This window comes from Rhinolophus sinicus, chromosome 16 (assembly GCF_057876585.1).
Source record: "Rhinolophus sinicus isolate RSI-liver-muscle chromosome 16, RSI-T2T, whole genome shotgun sequence".
NCBI classification, from domain to species: Eukaryota; Metazoa; Chordata; class Mammalia; order Chiroptera; family Rhinolophidae; genus Rhinolophus; species Rhinolophus sinicus.
The window spans coordinates 124466569-124493229 of NC_142516.1; the positions used below are offsets into that span (position 1 = coordinate 124466569).

Sequence of the window (26661 nt, forward strand, 5' to 3'; positions counted from 1 at the left end):
AGGTAAATGCTGTGCTTGCCTCATCCCATGAACACATAAAAATTAGAACTAAATTATAGAACAATCAACCTGGAGAACTATCTGAAGTCTAGTGGGACAGAAGTTTTATAACTAAGGATATAGAAAAGAAGCCATGTTGAGACTGGTAAGGGGGGTAGACGCAAAACAGGCTGCTCCCACATCACACGTGGTGGTTGAAAATCAGGAGAGATATCTCAGCCACAGAAGTTCCCCACAGAGGAGCAAGGGACCCCACGCCCCCACACTAGGCTCCCCAGCCCGGAGTACTGGTGCTGGGAAAATGAGCCCCCACAACACCTGGCTATGAGAAACAGTGGGAATTCGACCATCCAGGTGTGACGGGAGGCTGCGAGAAACCCAGACTTTCTCTTAAAGAGCCCGCGCAAGCACTCACCGTGGGTTCAGCAGAGGAACGTTGAACTCTGGGGGCACTGGAGACGTATGGAGAGAGAATGAGTTGTGTAACTTTGCAGTGAAGACTAGAGGGACAGTGTGAATTTTTCCTGTGTGGAGCCCTTCTCCCGTGTAGCCGGCAGGCAGGCGCCATCTTTCCTGTGTTGAGCCCACCCCACAGGCCAAATCTGAATCTGATTGGCCTGGTGAGCTCTGCTGCTCCACCCTGCTGACTCACTGAGACCCTGCCTCACCCAACTTTCCAATTGCAGGTGGTTTTATCAGTGGTTGGACCTTAAGGGAGCCAGCAGGTGGCAGCAGGCCTCGGAGTGTCCTGGATTTTTTTGGAGCTACCCCAGACCTGGTACTGGTAGCAACAATTTGCGGTTCGCAATATTTATACCAGACAAAATAGACTTTAAAACAAAGACTATAAGAGACAAAGAAGGACCCAATAACCCCACTTCAGTATATTTATCTGAAGAAACCCTAAACTCACTTTGAGGAGACATGTGCATTCATATGTTCATTGCAGCATTGTTTATAGTGGCCAAGATGTGGAGGCAGCCTGGGTGTCTGTTGGTAAAAGAATGGATAAAGAGGAGCTGGTACATATATACAAAGGAATGTTGTTTGGCCAGGGAAGTGAATAGGTTCTTGCCATCTGCAGTGGCATGGATGGACCTGGAGGGTATTGATCTGAGTGGAGTGTGTCAGACAATGAAAGACAGATGCAATGTGATTTCACTTATACGTGGAATCTAAAGAGCAAAACAAACAAAACAGAAACAGACTTATAGGTACAGAGAACATTTTGATAGTTACCAGATGGGTGGGGAATTGGGGTGGTGGGTGAAAAAGAAGTACAATTTGGTTGTTATAACATGGTCATGGGGATGTAGGGTATAGCAAAAGGATTATACTCAATCGTATTGTCCTAACTATGTATGGTGTCAGATGGTTACTAGATTTATCAGGGTGATAGGAAGGAGGTTGGAGAGCAGGGTGAAAAAGGTGAAGGGATTAAGCACAAATTGGTGGTTACAAAATAATCATGGGAATGTAAAGCATATGGAATATAGTCAATAATATTGCAATAACTATGTATAGTGCCAGGTGGGTACTAGAGTAGTCAGGGAGATCACTTCTTGAATTATATAAATGTCTAACCATATGCTGTACACCTGAAATTAATATAAAACGATATTGAATGTCAACTGCAACTGAAAATTAAAAAGGGTGGGGGGGAGGTGAAGTGCAATAAGTAGTCCAAATTTTCAGATATAAAATGAGTAAGTCATGGGGATATAATGTACAGCATAGGGCATATAATCAATAATATTGTGATAATGTGGTATTGTGTCAGATGGTTGCTGGACTTATCATGGTGATCACTTCTTTAGGTACATAAATGTTGAATAACTGTTGTGTACACCTGAATCTAATATAACACTGGGTGCTAACTATATTTTTAATTAAAAAATATTTTAAATAAATAAATAAATAGAATTTAAAAAAATACATTAAAATAAAGAATTCTAGAGAAAGAAAAATTTGAAAAATTTATAAAAGTTCAAAAAAATAAAAATTAATTGTAAATCCCGTCACTCCAAGAACAGCTAACATTTTGATATAGTTCCTAGTATTTTTCTATACGCATATTTTTTAAACTAATTGTTTTCATGTTACAATACTATTTTATAATTTGCTTATTATGAAAAACACAACAGTGAATATCTTTATAGCTAAAATTTTCCACATACTTGTTTATTTCCTTGGAGCAAATACTTAGAAGGTTAATTGAGAAATGAATGGGAAAGCACATATTTAAGGCCTTTAAAAACAAATTGCAACATCACCTCTGAAATAAATATACTATTACTCTACCTCCAAGAGTGACGTTTTCCCCAACTCTAGCCAAAATTGAGTAGCATTTTTCTCTTTAACCTTTTTCAGTTTAAGAACAGAAAAAAAATGGGTCATCCATGTTTTATTTTGCATTTATGTGAATAAAAGTGTCATTCAATTGATTATCTTTGAATATGCTTATTAGATGTTTATTTTCTTCTGGGATTGTGCATTTTCTTTGCCCATTTTTCACTGTGATATTGTGTTCATATTGATTTTCTTAATAAAAATAAAATATTAACCTCTTTTTTTGCCACAAAAACTGAAAAGGTTTGCCCTAATTTTGTTTGAGGCATAGTGAAATAAATAATGTTAAATAATGTTAAGCTTCCATATAGTTCAGTCTAACAAATTTTTTGATGTTTTGCCTAGAAAGCCTTTCCACAGCCTGTATATTTATCTCCCCCTCTACTTCCTTTTTATTCTTTCAGTATTCTTGTATGTAAATATGCAGTCCAACTTAACTTTTTTTTACTGATGTTTTGATGTAGGGACTGATATTTTTTTCTTTTCCCAAAACAAAGCAATTACCATACCGTTGAATTTTCAACCCTTTCTCTATAAGTTGAAATCCCACTTTTATCATATTATAAATTTGTACATACCTAGGGTCTACTTTTTGGCCTTGAGGGGAAGCAGAGTTTGCCACCCCAAAATATTCCTTTTTAAGCTGGTTATTTTTAAGAAACAAGACTCAGAAAGAAACTTTGGCCCTCCCTCTTACCTACATAAAGGAACTCAGAAAACAAACAAACAAAAGATCTGCTTAAAGGAAGGGAGCTATCACCTTACTATCATAATGTGAACTAAGTGTGGCAGACAGGGAGAAACCTGCAAAGTTTGTTTGGTAGACTCCCATCTGTGTCCCATTGTTTCTGGGACACAAAGAGATTTTGATTTTGTTTACTACATGTTTGATCCTCATTTACCTGTGAACTGCCTACTTCCCTTTGAAGTCCTAGACTCCTGTGTCCCTCTCCTTAGTCCAGAATGGCATATAAGTCCCAACTGCCCAATTCGTCCTCAGGTCCCATACAAATGCCATATGTACGAGATGGGACACTTAAGTTCATGAACTCATCCTAGAAAAAGTGCTACATACTTCATTGCTGAATATCACTACTGTCACCTTCAAAATACTCCTCTTGGGAAGCTATGCACCAATGCCAGTGCCCAGTCCACCCTTCAAAGCAATTTTGGAACTCTTTTTCTAGAATGGCCATCAGAGCTGTCATTGTATTACTCTTGATGTACTGAATGTCATCAAAATGCTTACCTTTCAATATTTCCTTTATCTTCAGGTAAAGAAAGAAATCACTGGGGCCCAGATCAGGTGAGTAGGGAGGGTTTTCCAATACAGTTATTTGTTTACTGGCTAAAAACTCCCTCACAGACAGTGTTGTGTAAACTGGTGCATTGTCACGATGCAAGAGCCATGAATTGTTGGTGGAAAGTTCAGGTCGTCTAACTTTTTCATGCAGTATTTTCAGCACTTCCAAATAGTCAACTTGGTTGCCTGTTTGTCCAGTTGGTACAAATTCATAATGAATAATCCCTCTGATATCAAAAAAAGTTAGCAACATTGTTGCAACAAGTTCACGAACTTAATTGTCAGTCCTCATACATACATAATAAATTGGGTTATTTTCTCCTGTTAATCTGTCTCATGTCAATTTGAGTATTAGACCATTCAGTAGAACTTAGAAGGATAGAAGGAAAATTAAAGCCTCACCTATGTTTTATTGATCTACCTTTGTATTCTAGTGCTAATATTCCCACTTTAAATTATTACAGCTTTATATTATGTGTAACAGCTGGAGAGTGCATGCCATTTCATTGCTGTTCTTTTCAAAGTTTCTTAATGGGTTTCATTCATTTAGTGTTTCATTCATTTATTTTCCTGGATGAACTTTGAAATTACTTATTCAATCCTAGTGTGACTTTTTATTAGAATTGGATGGAATCTTTACATTACTTTAGAAAGCATTACTATTATTATAGTACTTGGTTTTTGCATTCATGAGTGTGCCATGGTTGCCATGCAATATAAATGTTGGCAAAACAAACAAGCAAAACCCACTTGTAAATTTAAAAAATACCATACTCAAACTGAAAACTATCTTAAAGACCCTTATGAACCAAGTCCATGGCACAGTAAATGTTTTTGCCCTGAAGTAGGCAGAAACGTACAGAGTTAGAGAGAAGCAGGCAAGGTCATCAGTCGCAGCAGTTGAGTCCTGGGAGCAACCGCACCCCCACCTTGCATTTCTTCCTTTGGAAAGGAGGCAGCCCTGGTGCTAAAAGCTAAGAAGGGTTTGAAGCCTATAGGAGATAAAATTTAAGCAAGTATGTTTGTTTGTTTTTGATGAGATGATATCACATGATACCTTTTGGTACGTGTGAGAGAGATGGCCAATCACCACGCGGATATGGAACAGAATAAATTAAAAATAATGTACGACTATCATAGTGGCATTTTTCACAAGAGTCAGAAGTTGAAAACCACCCAAGTGTCCATTGACAGATGACTACGTAAACAAAATATGGTAGACACATACAATAGAATATTATTCAACTTTAAAAAGGAACAAAATTCTGGCACATGCTACATCATGGATGAAACTTGAGGACATTATACTAAGAGAAGTCAGTCACAAAAGGACAAATATTGTATAATTCCACTTATATAAATTTCATAGCATAGTCAAATTCATAGAGACAGAAAATAGAATGGTGGTTGCTAGGGGCTGGGAGGAGAAGAGAATGGAGAGTTGTTTCGTTGAGTATAGAGATTCAGTTTTGCAAGATGAAAAGAGTTCTGGAGATAGTTTGCACAACAATGTGAATGCACTTAACATTAGTGAACTCTACACTTAAAGATGGTTAAGATGGTATTTTTATGCATTGCGTATTTTACTACAATTTTTTTAAAATGATGTATGCTATATCTTCCATTTGAGTTACTGTGCAACAATTTTACAAAACTTCTTTCATTTATTTAACAAATATTTATTGAGCACCTACTATGAGATGGGCACTATTTCTGGTGCTGAAATATAGCCACAAACAAGACCAGCAGAGTCCCTAGAATTTGAAACCTACAATGCAGTGGGAGAAACAAAATACAAATAAGTCAATACATAAGTAAAAGGAGAATATTTGATAGTGATAAGTTTTATAAAGAAAATGAATTAGGGTGATGTGATACTGAGTTAACTGGGGGCTACTTTAAATTGGATGTTAAAAGTTATGTATTTCATACAATATGAGACACACGAGGCTAGAAAAATAGCTGTCAGTCTATATGCCAACAAAGAAAGCTAAGACTATGTTGAAGGGGCTTAGTTCAATTTAGGCTGTTTTAATGCTATTTAAAAATAATGACCACAGTTTAATTTTTATAGTTTACTTTTTATTCTATAACCTACTGAACTGGATTTGCCATTGGAAAACTAGTGAGAGTGTTTAGGGCCTTATTCTGTGGAGAGAGTAGAATAGAAAGACCTGGTACGGGGACTCTAAAGGCTTTTCGTAACAGCCCCTCTATGCCCGCCAAAGTTTGTAACGTGACTTCCAAGATGAAGTCACTGCAGATGATGGGGATTTTGTCGGTGGTGTCTGAAACCCAACCTGTACAGGTTAACAGGGGACCCAGCATTAGTCCCTTTAGAATTAGTCGCCAGGAGTCTGCTATTCATCTGGAAACCTGGGGCACAGTAACCAGATTCTAATCTTACCCTAGGGCCCCTCTTCAGAAAAGACAGCTATTCTAGGGCCTGGGGATCAGTTTACACAGACAGGTATTAATCTCAGCAATAATTCATTCTTGCCACCCTATGATTCATGCTTGTTTTTCACTCAGCCTTACAATGAGCTTGGAAATCCATGGAACAAAGAGCCCAGGTCGGATGCTATACTTAGCACAATCATGTCTTTTCTTATTACCACAGAAAGTTACCCTCACAGGCTTGCACTTTGTCATAGATATCTGGAGCAAAGTTATATTTCATTATTTTCTATGCTGAGGAAAAACAATCATTCAAAAACAAACGAACAAAAAACTTTGTTTACTGAGATGCACGTAACAACCTATTTTGGCCACTCAGTCATCTGTGAGAGAATTCTGTAGATACTACATGAGAGAATACAGGGCAGAAAGAGATCAAATTGGTTTGTTGAGTGGCTACTGTGGGCCAGGCATGAAGAAGGATTTCAGGGCAAAATAGAACAACAGAAACATGTTACCTGCACAGAGAATTTACAGATTAGCTAGAAAACTAGACAATTCAGGTAATAAGGAAGTGTAGCAAGCATTATGACAGGAGTGAGTTGTGGAAGTATACAACAGTGTATATCTGTCAACAGTGTATGTCTGAAGGATGCATTGGTGTTGGTAAGTGGCAAGCAGGATTCTGGGGGTGGGGGGAAAGCAGCATGTGCAAAGATCTAGAAGCAAAAGGAAGCACAATAGTGAAACAATGAGAAAAAGAAGTCCTGTTTTCCTGGGCTATGGAGTAAGGAGATGGTACTAGGGAGGGGAAGAGGAGATGGACGGGTGCATGGCTGCAGCTGGACCGTGGGAGGTCTTATAAAGGGTTAATGCAGGTACATGGTTTGATTTAAATTTGACAACATCAGTTCTGAGGGCCTGTGTGGGTCATAGAGAGGGAGAAAGCCTGGGTATAGGAAACCAGATAGGAGTCCGCTTAACAGAAAGATGAGAGGATGGGTTGGGCTTAGGTAGAGACAGTAGGAAAGAAAGAGCAGACAGGACTGGAGAGATTTAGGAGGCAGAACATACAAGGTTCCTTCCTCCTCACAGGTAAGTAATCCTTGGGCTTCATTCACTCCACAGAGGAATCTAAGCAAGAAGGAAAGGAGTTTTGGAAGAGGATTCAGAGCCTAAAAGTCTTTATGAAATCCCTCTGCTGTTCTAAACAACAATAATTTGGGTTCTAAATTACAAATTGTAAAGTGCATTAAAAGCAAAAATGTCGTTTCAGAGCTGATGGGGATTTCAGTTTTTTTGGCCACACTGGCTTAGTGTCCCATACTTCCCTAAACCTAAGAATTCCCTGGGGGCTTGTAAACACAAATTCCCATCACAGTTCCCTGGGGAGTCTCATTGGGTAGGAATCTATATTTTCCCAATGTAATTACCCCAGGAGATACTTATGCTCAGACAAATTAGGGGGCTGATAGGCCATGGGTGTCATGCTTGATGATGTTCTCTTATTGTTGGGTAGAAGTCAGAAAATGTAGGTAGAAGGTGGTCCATGGTGCCTACAGAAAAGTCTCATAAATAGCTTTGATTCACTGCCTCCAGCCTCGTATTTATTTTTACAACAACAGATGGCAAGAGGTGCTCTGCAGCAAGATAAGGATCTTAGTCAACAGACCTCTGCCCATCTTAGGAGGTCTTGCCCTCCCAAGGAAGGGCATGCACCACCTTTCCCGCCAAATCAATATATAAATCCCTCACCCCACCCAGCAAACTATGAATAAGTCCTCGGGACAAGAGTTCTCGCCCATTTTTTCTGCCAGCTCTCTTGCCCACATTCTCTCTCTCTCTCTCTCTCTCTCTCTCTCTCTCTCTCTCTCTCTCTCTCTCTCTCTCTCTTTCCCTCCCGTCTTTCCCCACCTCAGCTAGGCCTATTCTCTTCCCTGAGAAAGTATCACTAATAAACCTGCTTGCATGTTAGTCAGCTGGCGGACCTTTGATTCTTCACTGCATCAGCAAGAAGAACAGAGACTCCCGTAACATTATATGGTCTCTATATTATATGATTCAATTTATAAAAAATTCTAGAAAATACAAACTAACTATAGTGACAGAAAGGAGACCAGTAGTTAGTTGCCTGGGAATAGCGATGGCAGGGAGAGATGAGAGAAGAGATTACCAAGGGAAGAAGGAAACTTTTATAGGTAATGAATATGTTTATTGTTTTGAGTATGGTGTATTGATATGTCAAACCTTAGCAAATTTAATATGTGCAGTGTATTATATGTCAGTTATACCTCATTTATGTGTAGTTTATTGTGTTAAAGAAAAACACCACAGGCTCAAAATGGGATCACTCATTCTAAAAGTTCATGATACCAAACCTAGATTAAATAAATACCTGATCTAACTGCAGTTTCAACCTCTCCCAGAAACATAATCTTAATCAACCAGTCTGGAATTTTTTGGTCCAGCACCAGGAAAACAATCTGTCACTTGCACTACTACAGGTTTTCTACAAATTACAGAGTTGTAAAATAGCTCAAAAACAACGAAAGACCCCAGGTTCCTATATAGTTAGTAAAACTGAAAAGTGGACACCCAGTAACAGTTCTCCTTTTTTGTCCGCTTCAAAATCTTTTACATAGCTGACAAAGAAAACAAAAATCCTGTCACCGCTCCTTCCAGGAACACATTCACTTTCATTCTTTTGAGTCAAACTTTATCTGGAGTATGGAGCCTTTATTAAGCACATTAAACAAGGTTTATTCAACAAAACTCTCCAGTGCAATGCTCTGGGGCGCTACCGGGCGGACCCCGGTGCACACCTGCCCAGCGCATCTCAGGCAGCGCAGGGAGCGGAGGCGCCGCCCACTCGGCTGTGAGTGGCTGCAAGTCAACAGCGTGAAACTTCCAGGGACCATCGGGTACCCTCTGGGAGTGGAGGGAGGAGAGGCAGCACCCCGGGGCCCACGGGCAGGGATGGGAGAGAAACTTAGACAACCGAGATCCGCTGAGAAGCAGGAAAGCGGCTCTACGACCGAGGCGCCGCCTCTTTCCTTCCCCGCCCACGCCCCGTGGAGCGGCCGGAGGAGCCAGGGGCGGGGCGACCTTTGCACTGTCCCCAGGGTAGCCAGGCCGCGGAGCAGGGTGTTGGCGCTCCTCCGGGCCTGCCGGGGATCGCGCTGCTGCCTGCTCGCCCCTCCCACCGGGACGAGCTTGGCTGCGGCCATCGCTTCTGGGCGCCCGCACCTCGGCTCGCGGTTTCGGTCAGACCCGCCCGCGAACTGGTTTCGATTGGGGACGAAGGCCGGGCGGGAGGGCGGGGCGGCGGGGCCGCCCGGAGGGAACTCGGGGAGGGCCGCAGAGTGGGGACCGTCCGACGCCGGAGACCGGGAGCGGTGGGAGAGAGCAGGGCGCAGGTCTCCGGCCCGCGGCGGCGCGCGTGCTGACTTGGGGGGCCGGGGCCCGGGGCTCTCCGGGCGCGCCCGGGCCTGAGTTCGCGAGGCAGCGTCGGCCGAGAAGGCGTCCCTGGAGAAAACAACAGGTCCGCCGTCCCGCGGGAGGGCGGCGCGGCGCCGGGGATGCGGACGCCGGTGGTGATGACGCTGGGCATGGTGCTCGCGCCCTGCGGGCTGCTGCTCAACCTGACGGGCACGCTGGCGCCCGGCTGGAGGCTGGTGAAGGGCTTCCTCAACCAGCCGGTGGACGTGGTGCTGTACCAGGGACTGTGGGACATGTGCCGCGAGCAGAGCAGCCGCGAGCGCGAGTGCGGCCAGCCCGACGAGTGGGGCTACTTCGCAGCCGAGCCAGTGCTCGTGGCGCGGGGACTCATGGTCACGTCGCTGGCGACCACGGTCCTGGGGCTCCTGCTGGCGTCGCTTGGCGTGCGCTGCTGGCAGGAGGAGCCCCACTTCGTGCTGGCGGGCCTCTCGGGCATCGTTCTCTTCCTCGCGGGCCTCTTCAGCCTCATCCCGGTCTCCTGGTATAACCACTTCCTGGCTGACCGCTCCGTCCTGCCCGCCCCGGACAGCCCGGTGACGGTGGAAGTCAGCTACAGTCTGGTGCTGGGCTACCTGGGCAGCTGCCTGCTGCTGCTGGGCGGCTTCTCGCTGGCGCTCAGCTTCGCGCCCTGGTGTGAGGAGCGCTGTCACCGTTGTCGCAAGGCATACCCGGGCGGCCCGCGCCGCCCCAGCGTCAGCACGGTGCACGTCGACTGGCCGGAGCCCGCACTCACGCCTGCCATCAAGTACTACAGTGACGGCCAGCACCAGCCGCGGCCCGCCGAGCTGGGCGCCACCGGCAAGCCCAAGGTGGGCTTTCCCATGCCGCGGCCGCCGCCCAAGGCCTACACTAACCCCTTGGACGTGCTGGATGGGGAGACGGTGGCTGGCTCCCAGGGCGCCTCCTCGCGCAGCACCCGGCCTTGCCACAGCTCCCTGCCCTGCGACTCCGACCTGTAGACTGCCCCTCCGCAGGCTCTGTCTGGACGAAGGACTCGCCCCACCACGGTCCAACTTTGAAGTTTGTCTGTTACCTTTACGCTGGAAACACGTGGCTCGGAGTAGGAACGCGGGACACCATTCCTGTTCCTGAAACTGGTTTGGAGGGCAATCTTCCTTTCCTGTGGTAGACTCCTTGGACTGTTAGTTAAGGTTGGGTTTGGTTTTCTTTTTATAGAATTTAGTTTTCCTCTCCAGAGGGATCAGCGTCCTTTTATAGAGTGACAGACTTTTCATTTTGGCTGAAGGAGATAACGGCTTTGTACCGTGTTGACCCGGGACAACAACAAAAAGTCCAAATCAGCAAAGAGAGGTTCAAAAATCTCTATTTTAACACATTGAAACAATACTCTGAAATGCTGATGAACTTTGTCAACATAATTATTATTATTTTTCCTACTGTATAATACATTTTCATGCAAACTCTCAAGAGACCAATGTATTTCTGGCTATGTTTGAATGAGGCTCTTAAAATAAACATAGAGCCATGCAAATACCTGCAGCTTTAGTGGCTTTTATGGAATGAAATAACCGGGTTAATTCATATTTACATTTCTTCGTGTATAAATAGGATGTATCTTTGTTATCATTTATTTTCGGTGTGAAAGTTGAGGTCACCCCAGAGTTTTCTCTAAAAAGCCAGAAGGAGGATGAAAGGACAGATGCTATATGGTTTCATTCCTTGGCTACCTCACCCTACACATAGAGGAGTGTAGATTAAACATTTGGAGCACAGTGGAACTTGTTCACATTTGGTTGAAGTACAGGTGTATATATCTCATTTAGAAATAAAATTTGAAAACGAGTTTCAGTATACCCACAAAAGCTTTTTTGTCTCCACTACAACCTTCCGCAGTTTAAGCCTTCATTACCAACAATTTCCTGGCTGCCTAGGCACTGTTCCTGAAATCTAGCACTCAGATCTTTGCACCTCTTAGCATAAGATTACTAAAAGATGCCAGTGGGCCCCACTTAAATTCCTGACTGCTTTATTTTCAGGTTCATGCTGTTTTCTGTGCAAAGCCAGGTCTATTGTTGAAAAAAACTAGAAGCACCAGTTTTCACCTGAGGTGAAACTAGAAATCTTTTCCTCTTGTGACAGTGGTGCCTAAAGTCACAGGTAGACAGCTCTGTGTCCCACGAGCAGAACTAAATCTCTAGCAGGGCTGGCTCTGATTCCAAGTGGTTGATTTCAAGGTGCCTTTCATTTAACGAGCCCCATCTTTAAAACCTGCTGTTGGGAGCCAATTCAGAGGTAGGAACAATCAGTTCAGTGAGTACTGATAACAGAGCTATAGAAGTAACTAAACAGCAGTGGAGGGGTAATACAGATTGACTTCCTTTGCCATTTTGTACTGGAATTACCTGTTTCTTTTTCACTTGGGCATCTTTTTCAAATGCAAATTCTGATTCAGTGGGTCTGGAGAGAGGCCTGAAACTGATTTCCTAAGATCTCCCAGGAGATGCCGAGTGGTTCATGGCCCCCACTTGGGGCTGCCAGGTTTTCACTGGGCCGGTGTCTCACTCAAATTTCACCCCCAACAGGCAGCATATAATCAGACCTTTGAGAGCTTGCCCTCTCTCTGAGTTAGGGGCCTTCCTCTAGGGAACAGAGCCAGAATGGAAAAAAGGCAACACGGCTTTTTTCAGCTAACATCTCAAAAAGCAGAGATTAGGCGCCTGACAGACAGGACCTAGCAGACAACATAAAGATATTGGGTTTCGGGCAAGTAGCAAATCTATTGAATTTTTTCTGCATCACAATTCCAAATATTTCTAGGGAAACGATAAAAACAAACAAAATGGTGTTTTGTATGTTTTTCGTTTTCCTTCCCCAATTATTCTCCACTGGCTTATATTCAAAACATTTCCTCTCTGGTGATTAAGATTTGTTGCCTAGAGAACTCAATTTTTATCCTATCAACAGATATAAACCCAAAACTCCCATTAAAAATACAAACTTCTTTCTGCTACAAAAAAAATATTCAAGACAGCGTGGAAAGAGGCTCCTGCATCAGGCTTGATCTGTGTTGGGCCTGAGGGTCGAGCCCCGCCACAGCGGCACCCAATGAGGATGGGCTTGAGACTTACACCGCAGGGAAGACACTGATGAGAAATAGCGCGGCTGCCTTGCCTGCCTTGCCGCAAGCCCTCAATGTGCCATCATATACCCATAAGATGGCATATTAAGGGCTTGCAGCAATATGCCATCATATGCCATCACAACTCATTTTTAATAATCCTAGTTACAAACGAAGTATGTGTTCTCATTTAATGGGTGAAATCTTTTCAAGATGACTCAAGTTATGCCTTGAGGACTGAGGAATCTGTGAAAGTAGAGCCCACACGGCATTAACGCAGCGCCTGCTCCACCCGTTCCAGTCTGGCTGTGATTGAGATGCACGCCCTCACTCGGGAGGGGTGAGGTTTTTAGGTCACATGCTGTGGGAGGTGCTGTCAAAGATCCTTCAGCCACCACCCTCCTCTTCAGTGCCTAGCTCATTCCTCCAGTAAGTTTTGGGGCACCTGTCATGTTGTCAGCATTTTGTGGACACTTTGGAAAGGAAAACAATGCCAGGCCCTGCCTTTGTGAAGCTCACATACTCCAGTGTGAGACACATGTACAAGGAAAACGAAGAATAATAAACCCGGGGTTAAGGGCTGGAGATGAAAGGGTGATATTTTAGGAAAGGTGGTCAGCAAGGAAGTGATACTCGAGCAGAGAACTTAAAGGAGGGAGACGAGTGCATTCCAGGAGAGAGGACAGCAAACTCCAAGTTGCCGCTAAAGAAATATTGGTAAAAACAGGTCTGCACAGCAGCCTCGGCTCCAGCATGCTTTGCTTCTATTTCACTCTAGAACAGGGTGGTAAGGACAGGAAGAAGGTGGTCATACAATTGAGTGAGGCTGGGAAATCCTGTCATCTACCCTTTATCATGCGAATAGTTTCTTCAGGAAGGAATACACTCTGGAATGAATTCAATCTTTTCATAGAATTTTTTCAGAATCAGATATAAACAATGTGATATACAAATAGCTGGTGAGGAACATTCCAGTCTGCCATTGGATAAACAGTCCCACAATGCAGTAGGCAGAGAAATTTGAACCTCAGAGCCTCATCACATCCCCAGAGTGTTGGGAAAATGTTAATAATCACAATCCCGTCATCCCCCAAACATACACACATCTTCGCTCTGACCTTCCTGAAATGAAGGTCTGTCATTCATCTCTTTAAAACCCTTAGGTTCTTCCTATGTATCATCCACTCTTAGCTTAAATTCCATTCAGGATTTGGCCAAGGCCTAGATTTTCACTCTCATTACTGTCTCCCACACACGTGGTATCCTCGATTACTCCTTTCCCCCAGGAGCTTAGAGGGATCATATTTGAACATATATACACATTCAATGTGTATTTTTCTTGGTATACATTCCCATTTTACCTCTAAATTGAAGGTAAGGGCATGGATGGTTTCTATTTATTTTTGTAACCCTGGACTGAACACTAACAGTTCTTCAGTGCCTATTAGCAATTTAATAGGTTAAAGTTACCTCTAAAAGCTATGTCTGTACCCAAATACTTCCTCAACTTATACATACCTTGTCATGTACATAGAAAGCAATTTGTGGCCCAAGGCTACTGGCCCCAAACCAGGGTGCAGACACTGACACTGGTGGCGAATGGACCACTGCAGCAAATTTGTGAACTGGGTTACACCCTGTGGTGAGTGTCAGCTCTTTGAGAGGCAATTACATGAAAGGCTGAGGGAAACTCAATAAGTCACTGCAATTTTTCTAGAACTGGGGTGAATATATGCTTCCTAATAGCCTAAGCTCTGCCCTTGCTGGACTTCAGTTCCTCATCTGTACAACTGCAGTAGATGTTATCTGAGGGCCTGTCTAAATTTAGTATTCTGAGAGTGAAGGTTAAGAATTAGAGGAGACATGAAATCTGAGCAGTAAAGGCTGGGGAAGCTGATATACCTGCAAAATCAGTGATTGATCTGATAGCAACAAACTTCAAGTTCTAGTTCTAGGTTTCTCTGAGTTTCACAAGCCTCCCAGCAGTTAAAATAGCAGGAGCTTTGTACATCCCTCCCATCATCCACGACCCCTTCCCTATAAGTATAAAGTGCCTTTATTTAACTCTTAATTGCTAGCAATAGACACAAAAGGGCAAGTTTTGCGTAGGGCTCTTCAAGTCTAAAGCATGAGCCCTTTAACTTTTCCAAAGCTCCTTGTTCTTCCAGAAGAAAATTCAAACCTATTGACAAGTTACGGAAGTTGAGTTTCTATAAGAAAATTCAAGTTTTATGTCTGCTAAAAGCTTACTGCTCCATCTATTAGGTGGAGAAAAATTAAGTAAGAAATTAACACCTTATACAGAGACTATCACAATGGAAGGCTGTTATAGAGGAAAACATGCCATTGCTCCAAATAGACAAGGTTATGAAGTTGACATATTAAAACCAGCGCCTGTGGAAGTAGGCTGAGCTAGTGAGCTATCCAGAACGAAAGCCCAGGAAGTTCGGTTGAGACTTAAGGTTTGAGGGAGATGAAGGCAGTTGCTTAAGCGTGTCCAGAGAAAATGGTAATAGTGGTATACATCATTGGTGCATGCATTTGAGCCTGATTATTTTGTTATTTTTTTGCACTCCTGCCCAGATAGAGGCAGAGGTTTGCCAAGGGCAAACTTGGCAGTGAGGATGGCTCTTGGGAGAGGGTAGCAAGAGAAACCTAAGATTCACCCTGTGGATGAGAGGGGTCCAGGGTACTCTGGTGCTGAATGGTTCCTTAAATACAGCTGACTCCTGAGGCAACTTAGTGATATTGCTGCATCTCTCAGCCTGAGGAAAGGCAGAGCCCCCAGATTTTGTTCTTCAGGTCAAGTTGATCTGTACTTGGGAATTTTTATACTTGATTGCAAAGCACAGTTTACTTTATGTACTATATCCACAATAATAAGCCTAGGACTTCTCTTTATGCTTGGAAGTCCATACAAAATCATTCCGCAAGAAACTAAATAGTCTAGAAAAGATCCAAGCAAGAAAAGTCTTCGAAGTCAAGTTGTGTTTATTTTCATTGGGGCTCATGTTATCATGTGACTCAGGTACTATGCTAAGCATACAGGCATTTTCATGTTTTCATTCAATGCCCAATTAACCTGATGTAGGTTCTTTTAATCCCATTTTTATCCTGGGGAAATAATTTGATAATTAAGCGATTTGCCCAAGTTTGCCATTATCAAATTTTATATCCTAGCCTTGCTTTGTTACCTGTCTTCCACCATAGATTCAATGCACTTGATTACTTATGTGGGTGCGAATAAAGTGGATCCAGGCAGACAAGCAGAGGTACTAGCAGTCAAAAGGGCTCGGATCTATGTAGCATCTGTGTATTTCCCCAGCAAGTAAGAGCTAATTGAGATGAGTCCTGGTCCACACTTATAGCTCTGTATTTGCTGCCCACAGTATCCACCCACTTTACTTCAAAGAAGTCAGACAAATCATTTGTCTGAGTTTCTATATTTGTAAACAAGATTCACATATATTTAGTTTTAGAATCAAATGAGAGCATAAGAAAAGCACTGATTTTATAAATTTTCAGAAAAATTAAGTACTAGTTTTGCAATAAAATGTAACTGAGAGAGAGAGCAGTAGGGAACTAACAATACTTGAGCATTTACTACACTGCAGAAACTTGACCTTTGCCCTAAAAGGTGAAAATTCAAGAGAGATTATTCCCATTTGTAAAATGGGAAAACAGGTTCAGCGAGATTAACTCTAGTTCAAAGTTAGTGTCAGAGCCAAGATTCAAATCCAGAACTCCCAACTAGTTCTGGGCCAGTATCAGGATTAGAAAGCTTCTGTGGCTAAGCCATAACCTAAGGTACATGGAGACTGTACTGAAATCTGACCCTGCCTATGAATAGCCAGTTTTTTAACACTCACAAAACCAGATGACCTCCTCCAATCTTAAAAGCAGTTATTTTAATAGAAAGTTACCATTTACCACAAACTGTTCCAGAAATTAAAACAGTGTACAATGAAATGTATAAACAATTGGTATTGAGATGTCTCAGCTTCTCTTTTATCAGGTTAGTCAGTTTGCAAAGAGGTTAACAATTCCTGCAGGAAAAGAGACCTGAAGTTAGAGGATATGCAGTGCATTAAAACAAAAACCCAGAGATGGTTGAGCTATACAGCAGTTAGCCAAGGTAACAGGGAGAATGTGAATCTTAGGGGTAACTGCAACTAACCCTAATAACACCCCACAGTAGTATTGGGCCCCTTTGTGGAAGTCCCAAAAGCTGAATTTTTTTATTGTTATATCACGCACATTTCACTTTGGTTTGGACAACTAAAGACTGAACAGTCCAAAGGTAAGAAAGTTGCTGAACATATACATGACAGCATCATTCGCTAGTTGGCATTGTCTACTTTCACCCGGCTAGGATTTTTTCAGGAGGGGCATCCTTTAACTGTCTCTCACAATCTGTTTTTTACAGAGACTTTCAGGCCTACCTGCTCCTCATAGGCTTCATTGACAAAAGTCTCACTGTTCAGCAGACTCTCTTCTGCGTCATTTTCTTTATGGCTGGTTGAATTTCTTGATGCTGCTGTACTATTTCTAGAAATCAAACAGTCAAAAGAGTTGTTCCTCAGGATAGGAGCTGCGAGTGGGGAATGGTTAAAAAGGGCTAACTCGTCCCTCATCAAAGGTTATTTTTATAGGAATTATGCTATTTTAATAGTTTCTTTCACAAAGCAAATGACCTAAAATGGACAATACTTGAGTCAGTTATGATTTATCACTAGGCATTCACTTAACTTCTAAAATGACACATCATCTCAATTGAAGAAAACTAGGTAATAGGAGACAATGAGTACTGAATCCAAGGACAGGTAAGAGGCAACTGGGCGGGTGAGTTAGGAAAGCAAGTTAATGTGGTAGAAAAACCTGAGGTGATAATCAGAACCCCAAGGGTAGCATCTCAGCCATCTTAATATTAACTATTTGCTATTAACCAGTGTTACTTTGGGAAAAGACAAATCACTTCTCCTGTCCTTTTCTTCAGTCTGTAAAATGAAGGCTGGACAGACATGTAACTTTTAGAACTTTTGTCATCTCTATATTTCTTGATACATAGGCTCTTTAATGTTCCTTCCCAATATGTTTATTTAATCAGTTTCTTCAGTTATTGTAGCTTCCTACTCTAAAGCTTATTTTGTCATCATTCCTACTCTAAACGATGTATTATATAGAACTGTACACTTGAGACCTATATAATTATACTAACCAATGTCACTCCAATAAATTAAAAAAAAATTAAAAATCCTTCCTACTCTAAATCATCATTTTGTTGTTCTTGTTTGTTTCTTCAATCCAATGACTCTTGTTCTTAGACCAAACTTACTGCTTTTGCTTTAAATCCTTCCTGAGTTTCTTCATTTCACTTTCTATTATGGGTGGAATTGTGTCCCCTCCAAATTCATATGTTGAAGTCATAAACCCTACTATCTCAGAATGTGACCATATGCAGAGACAGGTCTTTAAAGAGGTTAATTATGTTAAAATGAGGTCATTAGTTTGGGCCCTAATCCGATATGACTGGTGTTCTGATAGAACTGGAGATTTTAGAATGTAAACATGTACAGAAGGAAGACCATGAGAAGATACAGGGAGAAATTTGCATTTACAATTCAAGGAGAAACCAACCCATAGAATCAGAAGAAACCAACCCCACTAACAATGATTTCAGACTTCCAGTCTCCAGAACTGTGAGAAAATAAATTTCTGTTGTTTAAGACACCCAATCTGTAGTATTTGTTATAGCATTCCTAGCAAACTAATATACCTAACTTTTCCTCCAAATAATCATTGGCACTAACTCTGCCTCATTGGTGGAGAATCTCCACATTTTATCCCTGAGATGGTGCCACAGGTTGCTGTTGAGGCAAATTTTATCTGCCCTTTACAATAATATTGTTTGCCCTAGGTCTCACTCAAAAGATGGTCTCTATTATTTTTCCAGGTCATCTAACAGGTGAGGCTGTTTCATCACCTAAATCTTTCCTTATAGGACAAGTTTCTTGAGTGGATTCATGCTTCCAACCCCATTAATCTTATTTTATAAGTGACTCCTTTCGAATAAAAGTCTCCTATGAGCACATTAATAGCTGCTCACCTTTTTAATTCATGTTCTCTTCTGAAATATACAAATGCTCCCAGAGTTACCAGAACAACTGACAAAGCAATGGTTAAACTGAGGGCGACATGGCCAGGGGCAGGTCCACGCACTTCCTCTTCGCAGAACTCTCCACCATATTCCATCAGACAGCTGCATTTTCTCAGCTCTCCTTCCATTGTACAGATTCCCCTCCTATTACAGAAATCGCTGCTACAGGGCAGATGTTTTGTCCTCTGTAAGTCCTTGGGCTGAACAGACTCCCCACTTTCCTTGGTTTCTGAGGTCTTACTTCCTCTAGCAAGAATCGGAGGGATGAGTGTTTTTCTGACAGGATAATTCATCCCTTCTGGACCCAGATATCTAGCGTTGGTGGGCTTGGTAGCCTGGAGAGGTGGGACAGCTTTTGGAGTCACCCTTTTTCCAGCCTCTGCCTTTTCAGATGTTGGTATTGAATGTATTTTATCTGGATAGGTACCTGCAAAAAAGTAGGTATGAGTGTGGGTATATACACATATTTTTCAGTTCAGAACTATTTCAGAGGAACAAGAATTCCAATGAACTTAAGAAGATAAGGATGAATTTATGAAATCATATATCATTACCATTACTTTGGATTAAATAAAAAAAATATTAAATCTTTATATTAAAATAACTGCGTATCTTAAAGCACATAAAATGTTTGGTTTCAGGATCAGTCTATTTATCATACCAATCTACTTTTAGATGATGATACACATAGTTTTAGCCACGGTAGATTCCATCAGTTTTAGTCTATAAGGATTAGTGTGGTAGATCTAAGTACTAAATGTATAGACTAGAAAGATTTTTTTAAATGTAAGTTTGTCTGTAAATACTTAAAACTTTTTTTGAGTCCAAATGAACTGTAGGTTTAGCAAGATCTATGAGGTGTAATAAAAAGCTACAGGGAATGCTGCTGCCGAGTGCCAACCAACGGAAAGACAGGGATCTTTAATGTGGGAAGTGGCGAGTTGAAGCTTAGTAACAGTGTGCGACAAGTTTCAACTTGTTTGGTGCAGTCAGTCAGGTGTGAGCTATGGTTGAAAGAAGGTGTGTTTTAAAGTGAGCCGTAAATCATCCCCATCATGACAATGCTCCGTGTCATACATCACTTCTGGTATGGCAATTTCTGTTAAATAAAAACATTACAGTGTGTCCTCATCCACCTTATTCACCAGATCTGGCGCTGAGCAACTTTTGGCTCTTCCCCAAAGTCAAAATGACCATGAAAGGTAAATGTTTTGAATCGATTCATGACATGGATGCAGCCATAACAGCACATCTAAGGACACTCACAAAATGACTTCCAGAACTCCTTCAGAAAGTGGCAAGAACAATGGGATAAGTATGTGCAAAGCAAGGGGGAGTATTTTGAGGGGGATTAATGGCAATATGTCTTTTACTGTAATACATTTTTTAAAATATAAGCATTCACCATATTTTTGTATCACAACTTAAGTTGCAAATATTGAACCAGATTCTGTGGCCACGGTGAGAGGGGCACACATTAGGCAAGTAGTAGGCAACAGGGTGCTTCTAACCAAAGAGTAATCTGAAGTTAAGCTTGTGTTTAAGGCATTTCACCATACTTTCTGTTATTATTGGCACCATTGTTATTCCTCACATGAACACTAAAGACCAAACTACAGAGAGGGAAGACAGTAGTATTAGCAATGAAACTACTTCCTGCCTCTGCTTTAAGATGGTATCACAGGAGTGTTTCCACTCCTGGGCAGTTTAGGGTCCCTCATAGTAAGGTATATCCAGAGGAAGCCAATCTAGCTTTATACACCCAGTACCATTCCCTCCAAAAAGTTATGTAAAAGTCAGGGTAAGGGCCGGCCTGGTGGCTCAGGCAGTTAGAGCTCCATGCTCCTAACTCCGAAGGCTGCCAGTTCGATTCCCACATGGGCCAGTGGGCTCTCAAACACAAGGCTGCCAGTTCAACTTGAGTCCCGCAAGGGATGGTGGGCAGCACCCCCTGCAACAAATATTGAACACAGCACCTTGAGCTGAGCTGCCGCTGAGCTCCCAGATGGCTCAGTTGGTTGGAGAGCGTCCTCTCAACCACAAGGCTGCTGGTTCGACTCCCGCAAGGGATGGTGGGCTGTGCCTCCTGCAACTAGCAACGGCAACTGGACCTGGAGCTGAGCTGCGCGCTCCACAAATAAGACTGAAAGGACAATTCAAAGCTGAACGGCACCCTCCACAACTAAGATTGAAAGGACAACAACTTGACTTGGAAAAAAGGCCTGGAAGTACACACTGTTCCCCTGCCCCAATAAAAGTCCTTTTTAAAAAAAGAAAAAAAAAGTCAGGGTAAAAAATTATTAAGGAGCAAAGCCAACTCTTGTGTTTAGGTCATCAGAAATGGAAGAGAAAGTGAAGGTATGTTAGGTTTCTCATTTAGTTTTAAAACCAGATGGTGAAGTCCTAAATTTTTCACTCATTGATTCCCCCACCCCTTCTCAAGTTACTGCCAACACGGATTTCAACAGACCCACCCTCATTTGCAAGAGTATAGAATCAATTCTGGGAAAATCCATTATCTTTCCTATTTAAGAAGAAGTGATTAGGGGTAATAACTTGTCTTCCAGCTTGTCAGGTTTTAGGAAGATAAGAATTTAAATTAAGAAGTCAATGAGAACTCTTCACTGTAAGAGTTTCTTTTTATTCCCCTCCTGCAATTATTTTCTTTACTAGTTATGACCACTTTCAATACCAAGTCCACTACCTCTTCAATTCTATAGCTTACAGGTGAAAACAAGGTCACAGTTTAGAGGATAACAACCTAAGGAATATTGTGGAATTAGATATTACCGAAAATAAGTCATTAATGGTGATGAATAGTGGGTCCTGGTTAGGAGTTACTCACAGCCCATTTCGTCAGATCCATCCAGACAGTCAGCACGACCATCACACACTTGTTCCGTGGAAATGCATTTCTGACCATCCTTACAGGATTGTGATGGCGCAGAGCATCGGACAGCTTCAATACATTTGTTTGCGTCATCCAAGTAGTACCCACTGGAACATTTACAAGTCTGTCCTTCAGGTTTGGGTAAACAAATATGGCTACAGCCTCCATTGTTTTTTGAGCAGCTGTTAGTACCTGTAGATCCCCTCACCCCCCCCAAAAGATATATATATTGATTTAGATGTTCTCAGAAGGGTCTTCTGCAAACTTTCAGTAAATGGACTATTAGAGTTATAGGACCCAGATGTTTTCCCCAGAGGAGACAGCTCTTCAATGTAATTCCTTTTAGTCAACTAGGTACCAAGCGATTGGTGATTCTTCATCATGGATAAGGATGGCTTTAAAAAAATCTAGGCATTCAGACAAATGACTGGCTTAAGAAAACTTGAGGTGAACTCAAGCTCATCGAAGACCCCTTTATGAGTTATCTTCTCCTCTCATACTAAGCATCCAAGACCAGAAGTAGAAGGGTCCTCGAAATAAAGCTCTCTTAAGATGGAAACATGGGGACAATGGACTCTATTATCCCTCTGAGAGCAAAATTACAGAGAACAGATTGGCGGTTGCCAGAGGTGGGGGTGAAGATGGAAAAAGAAAAATTTGATTTAGTCAGCCGTTTATATCTTCCCATAGTTCTCCAAAGCTTATAGCTTAAACTTTAACTTCTAGTGGGGTTTCACCTTTTGACATATTCCAGGAATTGTGGAATAGTTATGTATGTAGTGCACATAAAACCTACTTTAAGGGTAACAGAGACCCTCCTCATGGTTCACGGAACAAAGCAACAGATTATCATTTCTGTGACCATTATCACACTGAAGAATTCTAAAAAGGCTCTCCTCACAAAGTCAGGACTTGAGGATATTAAGCATGACTAATACCATTATAAATGTTAGCTTTCAAAAACAAAGCAATGGAGCAGCATCCCCTTAAAACCAATATACTCATCACACATGGTAGTGGTAGCTATGGTTAACTATTTGAGTTTACATTGTTGGTGTTATTCTCCACTAGGAACAGATCTCTTCTATTACTACTTTAACTATGCCCATCATCATCCTCCCCAAACATTCAGTTAGGCACTCCATTTGTGTCTATAAGAAGTAGGGGGAAAAACCTCTGAGAACACCCCAAGTTGATATTTCAAGGATTAGTTAACATCACAAGTAGATACAAGTGACAGCAAGTAGAATGAAGCCCAGTTCCAATTTAGAGCTAAAAAGGGGTTTCAATTATATCACTGTTGTAATTAATCTACAATAATAAAACTGAAAATAGAACCCAAGTCTACCAAACCCCAGCCCATATACTTACCAACTATTGTGTCTCCTAGATACATAACAGGACTAGTTATATACCAGAACTATACTATATATAACACATAAAGACAAGAGAGTTACGCAGGGATTTGCCAGAGAAATATTTTAATGGAAAACACAAAGATATTTCAAGGAGATATTGCAGGATGGAGCATCCCCTCCCTGGGGAAATGCAGTAGACTTCAGTGTTGTCACAATCATTGCAATGTTGCTTACTTACCCTGTTGACGAAGTTTACTGTAAACCTTTAAATCTACAATCTTCTGATCTACTTGGAACCACCGGTTTTCTGAAAGTTCTGCCTTGCTGTACCAAACTTTAGTGACTTCGGCTAAAACAAAAGCCAGTGAACAATCATTAACAAAAGTGAAATTTTATTTTAAGACAACTTCCTGGGCAAAGAACATTGTTCAATATGAAACTATCACTTGTTTGCATAAACTCCAGTTGAGTAACAAGAGTTTTACAGAAGAGACATATATTTTTCTAAATCTTGTTTCGAGAAGAAATTTCAAGATAAATAAAAAACATTCTATACCTTTTTACAAAATAAAATCAGGTGTTAATAAGCTATGTTGAGCACATTCATATATGTTATGTCCAGATATCTAAAGATAGAAAATTAGGATATGTGACACTTTAAATGCAACCCATACAATTGATGGATAATAATTTTAAACATTGTTCTAGAACATCTCTGAAAATGACTTATATGCAACAAGAGTCACCAGGGGATCTTAAAATAGATGGCTAAGGTCTCACTACATGCCTAATAAATTAGCACCTCTGGAGTAGGACCTGACAGCTTATTTTTGCAATTCTGACGTGGCCAGCCCAACTGGTCAATGGACCAGCATTTGGAAATATAAAGAAACAGATTTATTTTAAATAGCATTATCCAGTTTTAGCAAATCTAGACTCTAGCCAGAAATAATATACTAGAACACTGTAGTTTAGGACAACCTCTTTGAATATATTAATACTAGAAATACCCTGCAAGTATAGAATGCTCTATAATTCACCTAGTGCTTTCATGTGCATTTACTCAACTGAAACAGGTACTGTCTTCATTTTACTGGTACGGTTGTAGCACTAGCGACTAACTAACAAAATAGTTACACAACCTAGTTCTAATTTCTGGTCCAGTTTCCTCTCTACCATCCTCCAAAGCACAGAACCTCATATAATGTCAGAAATCTCAGGCAGAACAGGACTAAGTATATTGATATAAAGAATAACCAAATAAGTTAAAGCTCCCCCAAGTCACAAAATCACTGTTAACACATATGTGTTAGATTAAGTTAAGTTGTTTAGCTATTCTTCCAAAAGAAAGACACCACCAAAGAGCAGCGCTAAGCAGTAGCACTACATACTAAGGAGTAAATTCAGATCACAAAGACAATCAGATGTAGAATTAAGACCTACCATCATCAATTGTGGTCCAGAACATCACGCCTTGGCCATATGTAAAGAGGTCAAGGCCCTGAATTCCTGTGCGATCCACTCTGTATCTAGTGCCATCTTGTTGAATACTTTCTATGAGTCCTCTCCCTAGAAAGAGAGGTTCGGTTCATTTCACTTAGCCCAAACAGTTGTGCTCTCTATCCTGTAGCTCTTTAGGTCTCACCCTGCCTCCCGTCCAGGGGGACACCGTCTGCCTTGCATTCTCTGGAGGCCAGTTCTTCCGTCATTCTACTCTAACAGAGATGCAGAAAGATTTGCTCATGCATATTTGTGAAGTTTTTTAAATTTTTATTCCTCACAAAAGGACTATTGCATGACTCTGGGTTGTTATATGCTACTCAGGATGGGGAATGATTGTACTTGTTTGAAAGGCGGTGCAGAAAATGTGAACTCAGACCTAAAAGCTATTTGCAGTTATGGCTGATGATCAGAAAGCAGAATATCATGACATCACTCTGACCAAGGTCCCTCACGCTCACATTTAGGGTGTAGGTAATAATTGCTTACCAGTATCAGCCCAGTACACTCGGGTCCCTGAGTCCGAAAAGGTCAGGCCCACGGGGACCTGGGATTTCTGCCACAGTACCTTCCTCCTGCTGCCATCCATGGAGGCACATTCAATGCTGGAACCATGCCTCCCATCATCCTGGGAACCCAGATCCACAAAGCACATGGTTGCAGTAGGTAGATGGAGCACGACAGAGGTTGGGCGGTAAAGGTTTTCACTGAACAAGACAGTGGAATACTGGCCTTTTGAGGAAGCTATGTTGATGTGAGGATTTGCACTGTCAATCCAATATATGTTTCCACTCAACCAGTCCACAGCAAGGTCGATTACTGTCCCCTCCACAGATAAGAGTTTCTTCCAAGACAGCTTCCCGGATTCTTTGAGTCTTAGCAGCCAAATATCATCACGATCCAATTCTGCAAGGTAGAGCACCTTTTCCTGGACAAGGTAGTCCACTGATGCCAGCTGGTTCACATTGGTAAAGGGAAGCATCCTATGTTCTGGTAAAGTTGCTTGTCCTAGTAAAGCTCCTAGATTTTTCAGATAAATCTATGGAAAAAAGTCAGGTGGATGGTATAAGTTGAGTCCAATTTAATGCGTCATCTTGATTTTACATTAATATTAAGATACTTAAGTTTAGATTTCCACATATTCTATCTTCTAAAAGCAGGTAGCAGTTATTTCTCTCCCTTCCTCAAGCTGCAAACACTTAAAATTCTTTGAATTCATGTGTTTTGAAGATTTACTCCTTTGTTAAAAGTCCCCCCCCTTTAAATGGGACTCTACTATTAAGATCTTACTGAAACTGAAGTCGATCTTCCACCCCATACTTTGTCATTTTAAAATGCCAAAATTGACAAGTCATCTAGATGGTAGAAGTTAGGAGTGATTTGCTTGTCAGTACCTTTTATCCTCCTATGATTTGAGAAAAGCTCCCTCACAAAATGTACTTCCCCTCTGCTCCCAAGCTAGAACCCAGCAAAGCTGCTTATATCCAGAATTACTCTATATCATCAGCTAGGTGCTTGGACAACTAAGCAACATTGTCTAAACTAATCTAACCTTACTGTGTTCTGATGTACTAAGCATTTCTTAAGGGAATTTAAGTAGTAGTGGTATTCATTCCATAGCGACTTTATTTTGGTCATGATAGTTCCTAGCACACAGAGAATACTAAAATGTAAGTTGTATTTGAAGACTATTGCAAGGGAAAGAGCCCCTCGTCTTTCTAACTGCATGGAGAACGCACATCACTCAGTCTGAAATAGAATGTACCCCAGGCACAGCCACGTGAGGAAGCCAGGGGACAGTACCTGTATGACAACTGTGGGCAGCACAAGGAACAGAAATGCAGACTCCTTGACAGGAACACAGCTGAGCCCATCATCAGCAAGCAGGAGTCCAATCGGGCAGTGACAGCTGCCCTTGGCTCGTGGACTCAGAAGGCACAAGTGAGAACATCCAGTGTCCAGACAAGGATTAGAAGACCTGGGCTGTAGCACTTCGTGCATTATCTGAAAGAAAACAGCTACATGTCACCGCACATTACTGAATCCTTAAAAATAGCAGGTGAATAAATCTTGCTTTTTCATCATTACAGATGGATGTCACTCCAGTTTGTACTTGGGCTGCTCATACAT

The 26661-nt window shown here is 41.8% G+C and overlaps 2 protein-coding genes across 4 annotated transcripts in view; one reads left to right on the forward strand and one right to left on the reverse strand.

The window, feature by feature from the left end:
- The first annotated feature begins 9421 nt into the window (after positions 1–9421).
- Positions 9422–11041, forward strand: CLDN23 (claudin 23). The gene has a single exon (XM_019750497.3). The coding sequence runs from the start codon at positions 9628–9630 to the stop codon at positions 10504–10506; it is 879 nt and encodes a 292-aa protein (XP_019606056.3). The 5' UTR covers positions 9422–9627; the 3' UTR covers positions 10507–11041.
- A 159-nt stretch (positions 11042–11200) lies between these two features.
- The window catches only part of LOC109457569 (low-density lipoprotein receptor-related protein 2-like), a 46835-nt gene continuing 31374 nt past the window's right edge, over positions 11201–26661 (reverse strand). The window contains exons 26-33 of one of the 3 annotated variants that reach the window (XM_088793407.1): positions 26335–26535; positions 25021–25570; positions 24475–24600; positions 23270–23380; positions 21629–21802; positions 18733–19210; positions 17069–17174; positions 11201–16672 (exon numbers count right to left, since the gene is read on the reverse strand). In XM_088793407.1, coding sequence (XP_088649533.1) covers positions 16643–16672; positions 17069–17174; positions 18733–19210; positions 21629–21802; positions 23270–23380; positions 24475–24600; positions 25021–25570; positions 26335–26535 — 1776 coding nt within the window. In that variant the 3' untranslated portion in view covers positions 11201–16642. Of the gene's footprint in view, positions 16673–17068; positions 17175–18732; positions 19211–21628; positions 21877–23269; positions 23381–24474; positions 24601–25020; positions 25571–26334; positions 26536–26661 lie in introns of those variants that run through there. The other 2 variants (XM_088793406.1, XM_088793408.1) reach the window with 2 other exon arrangements.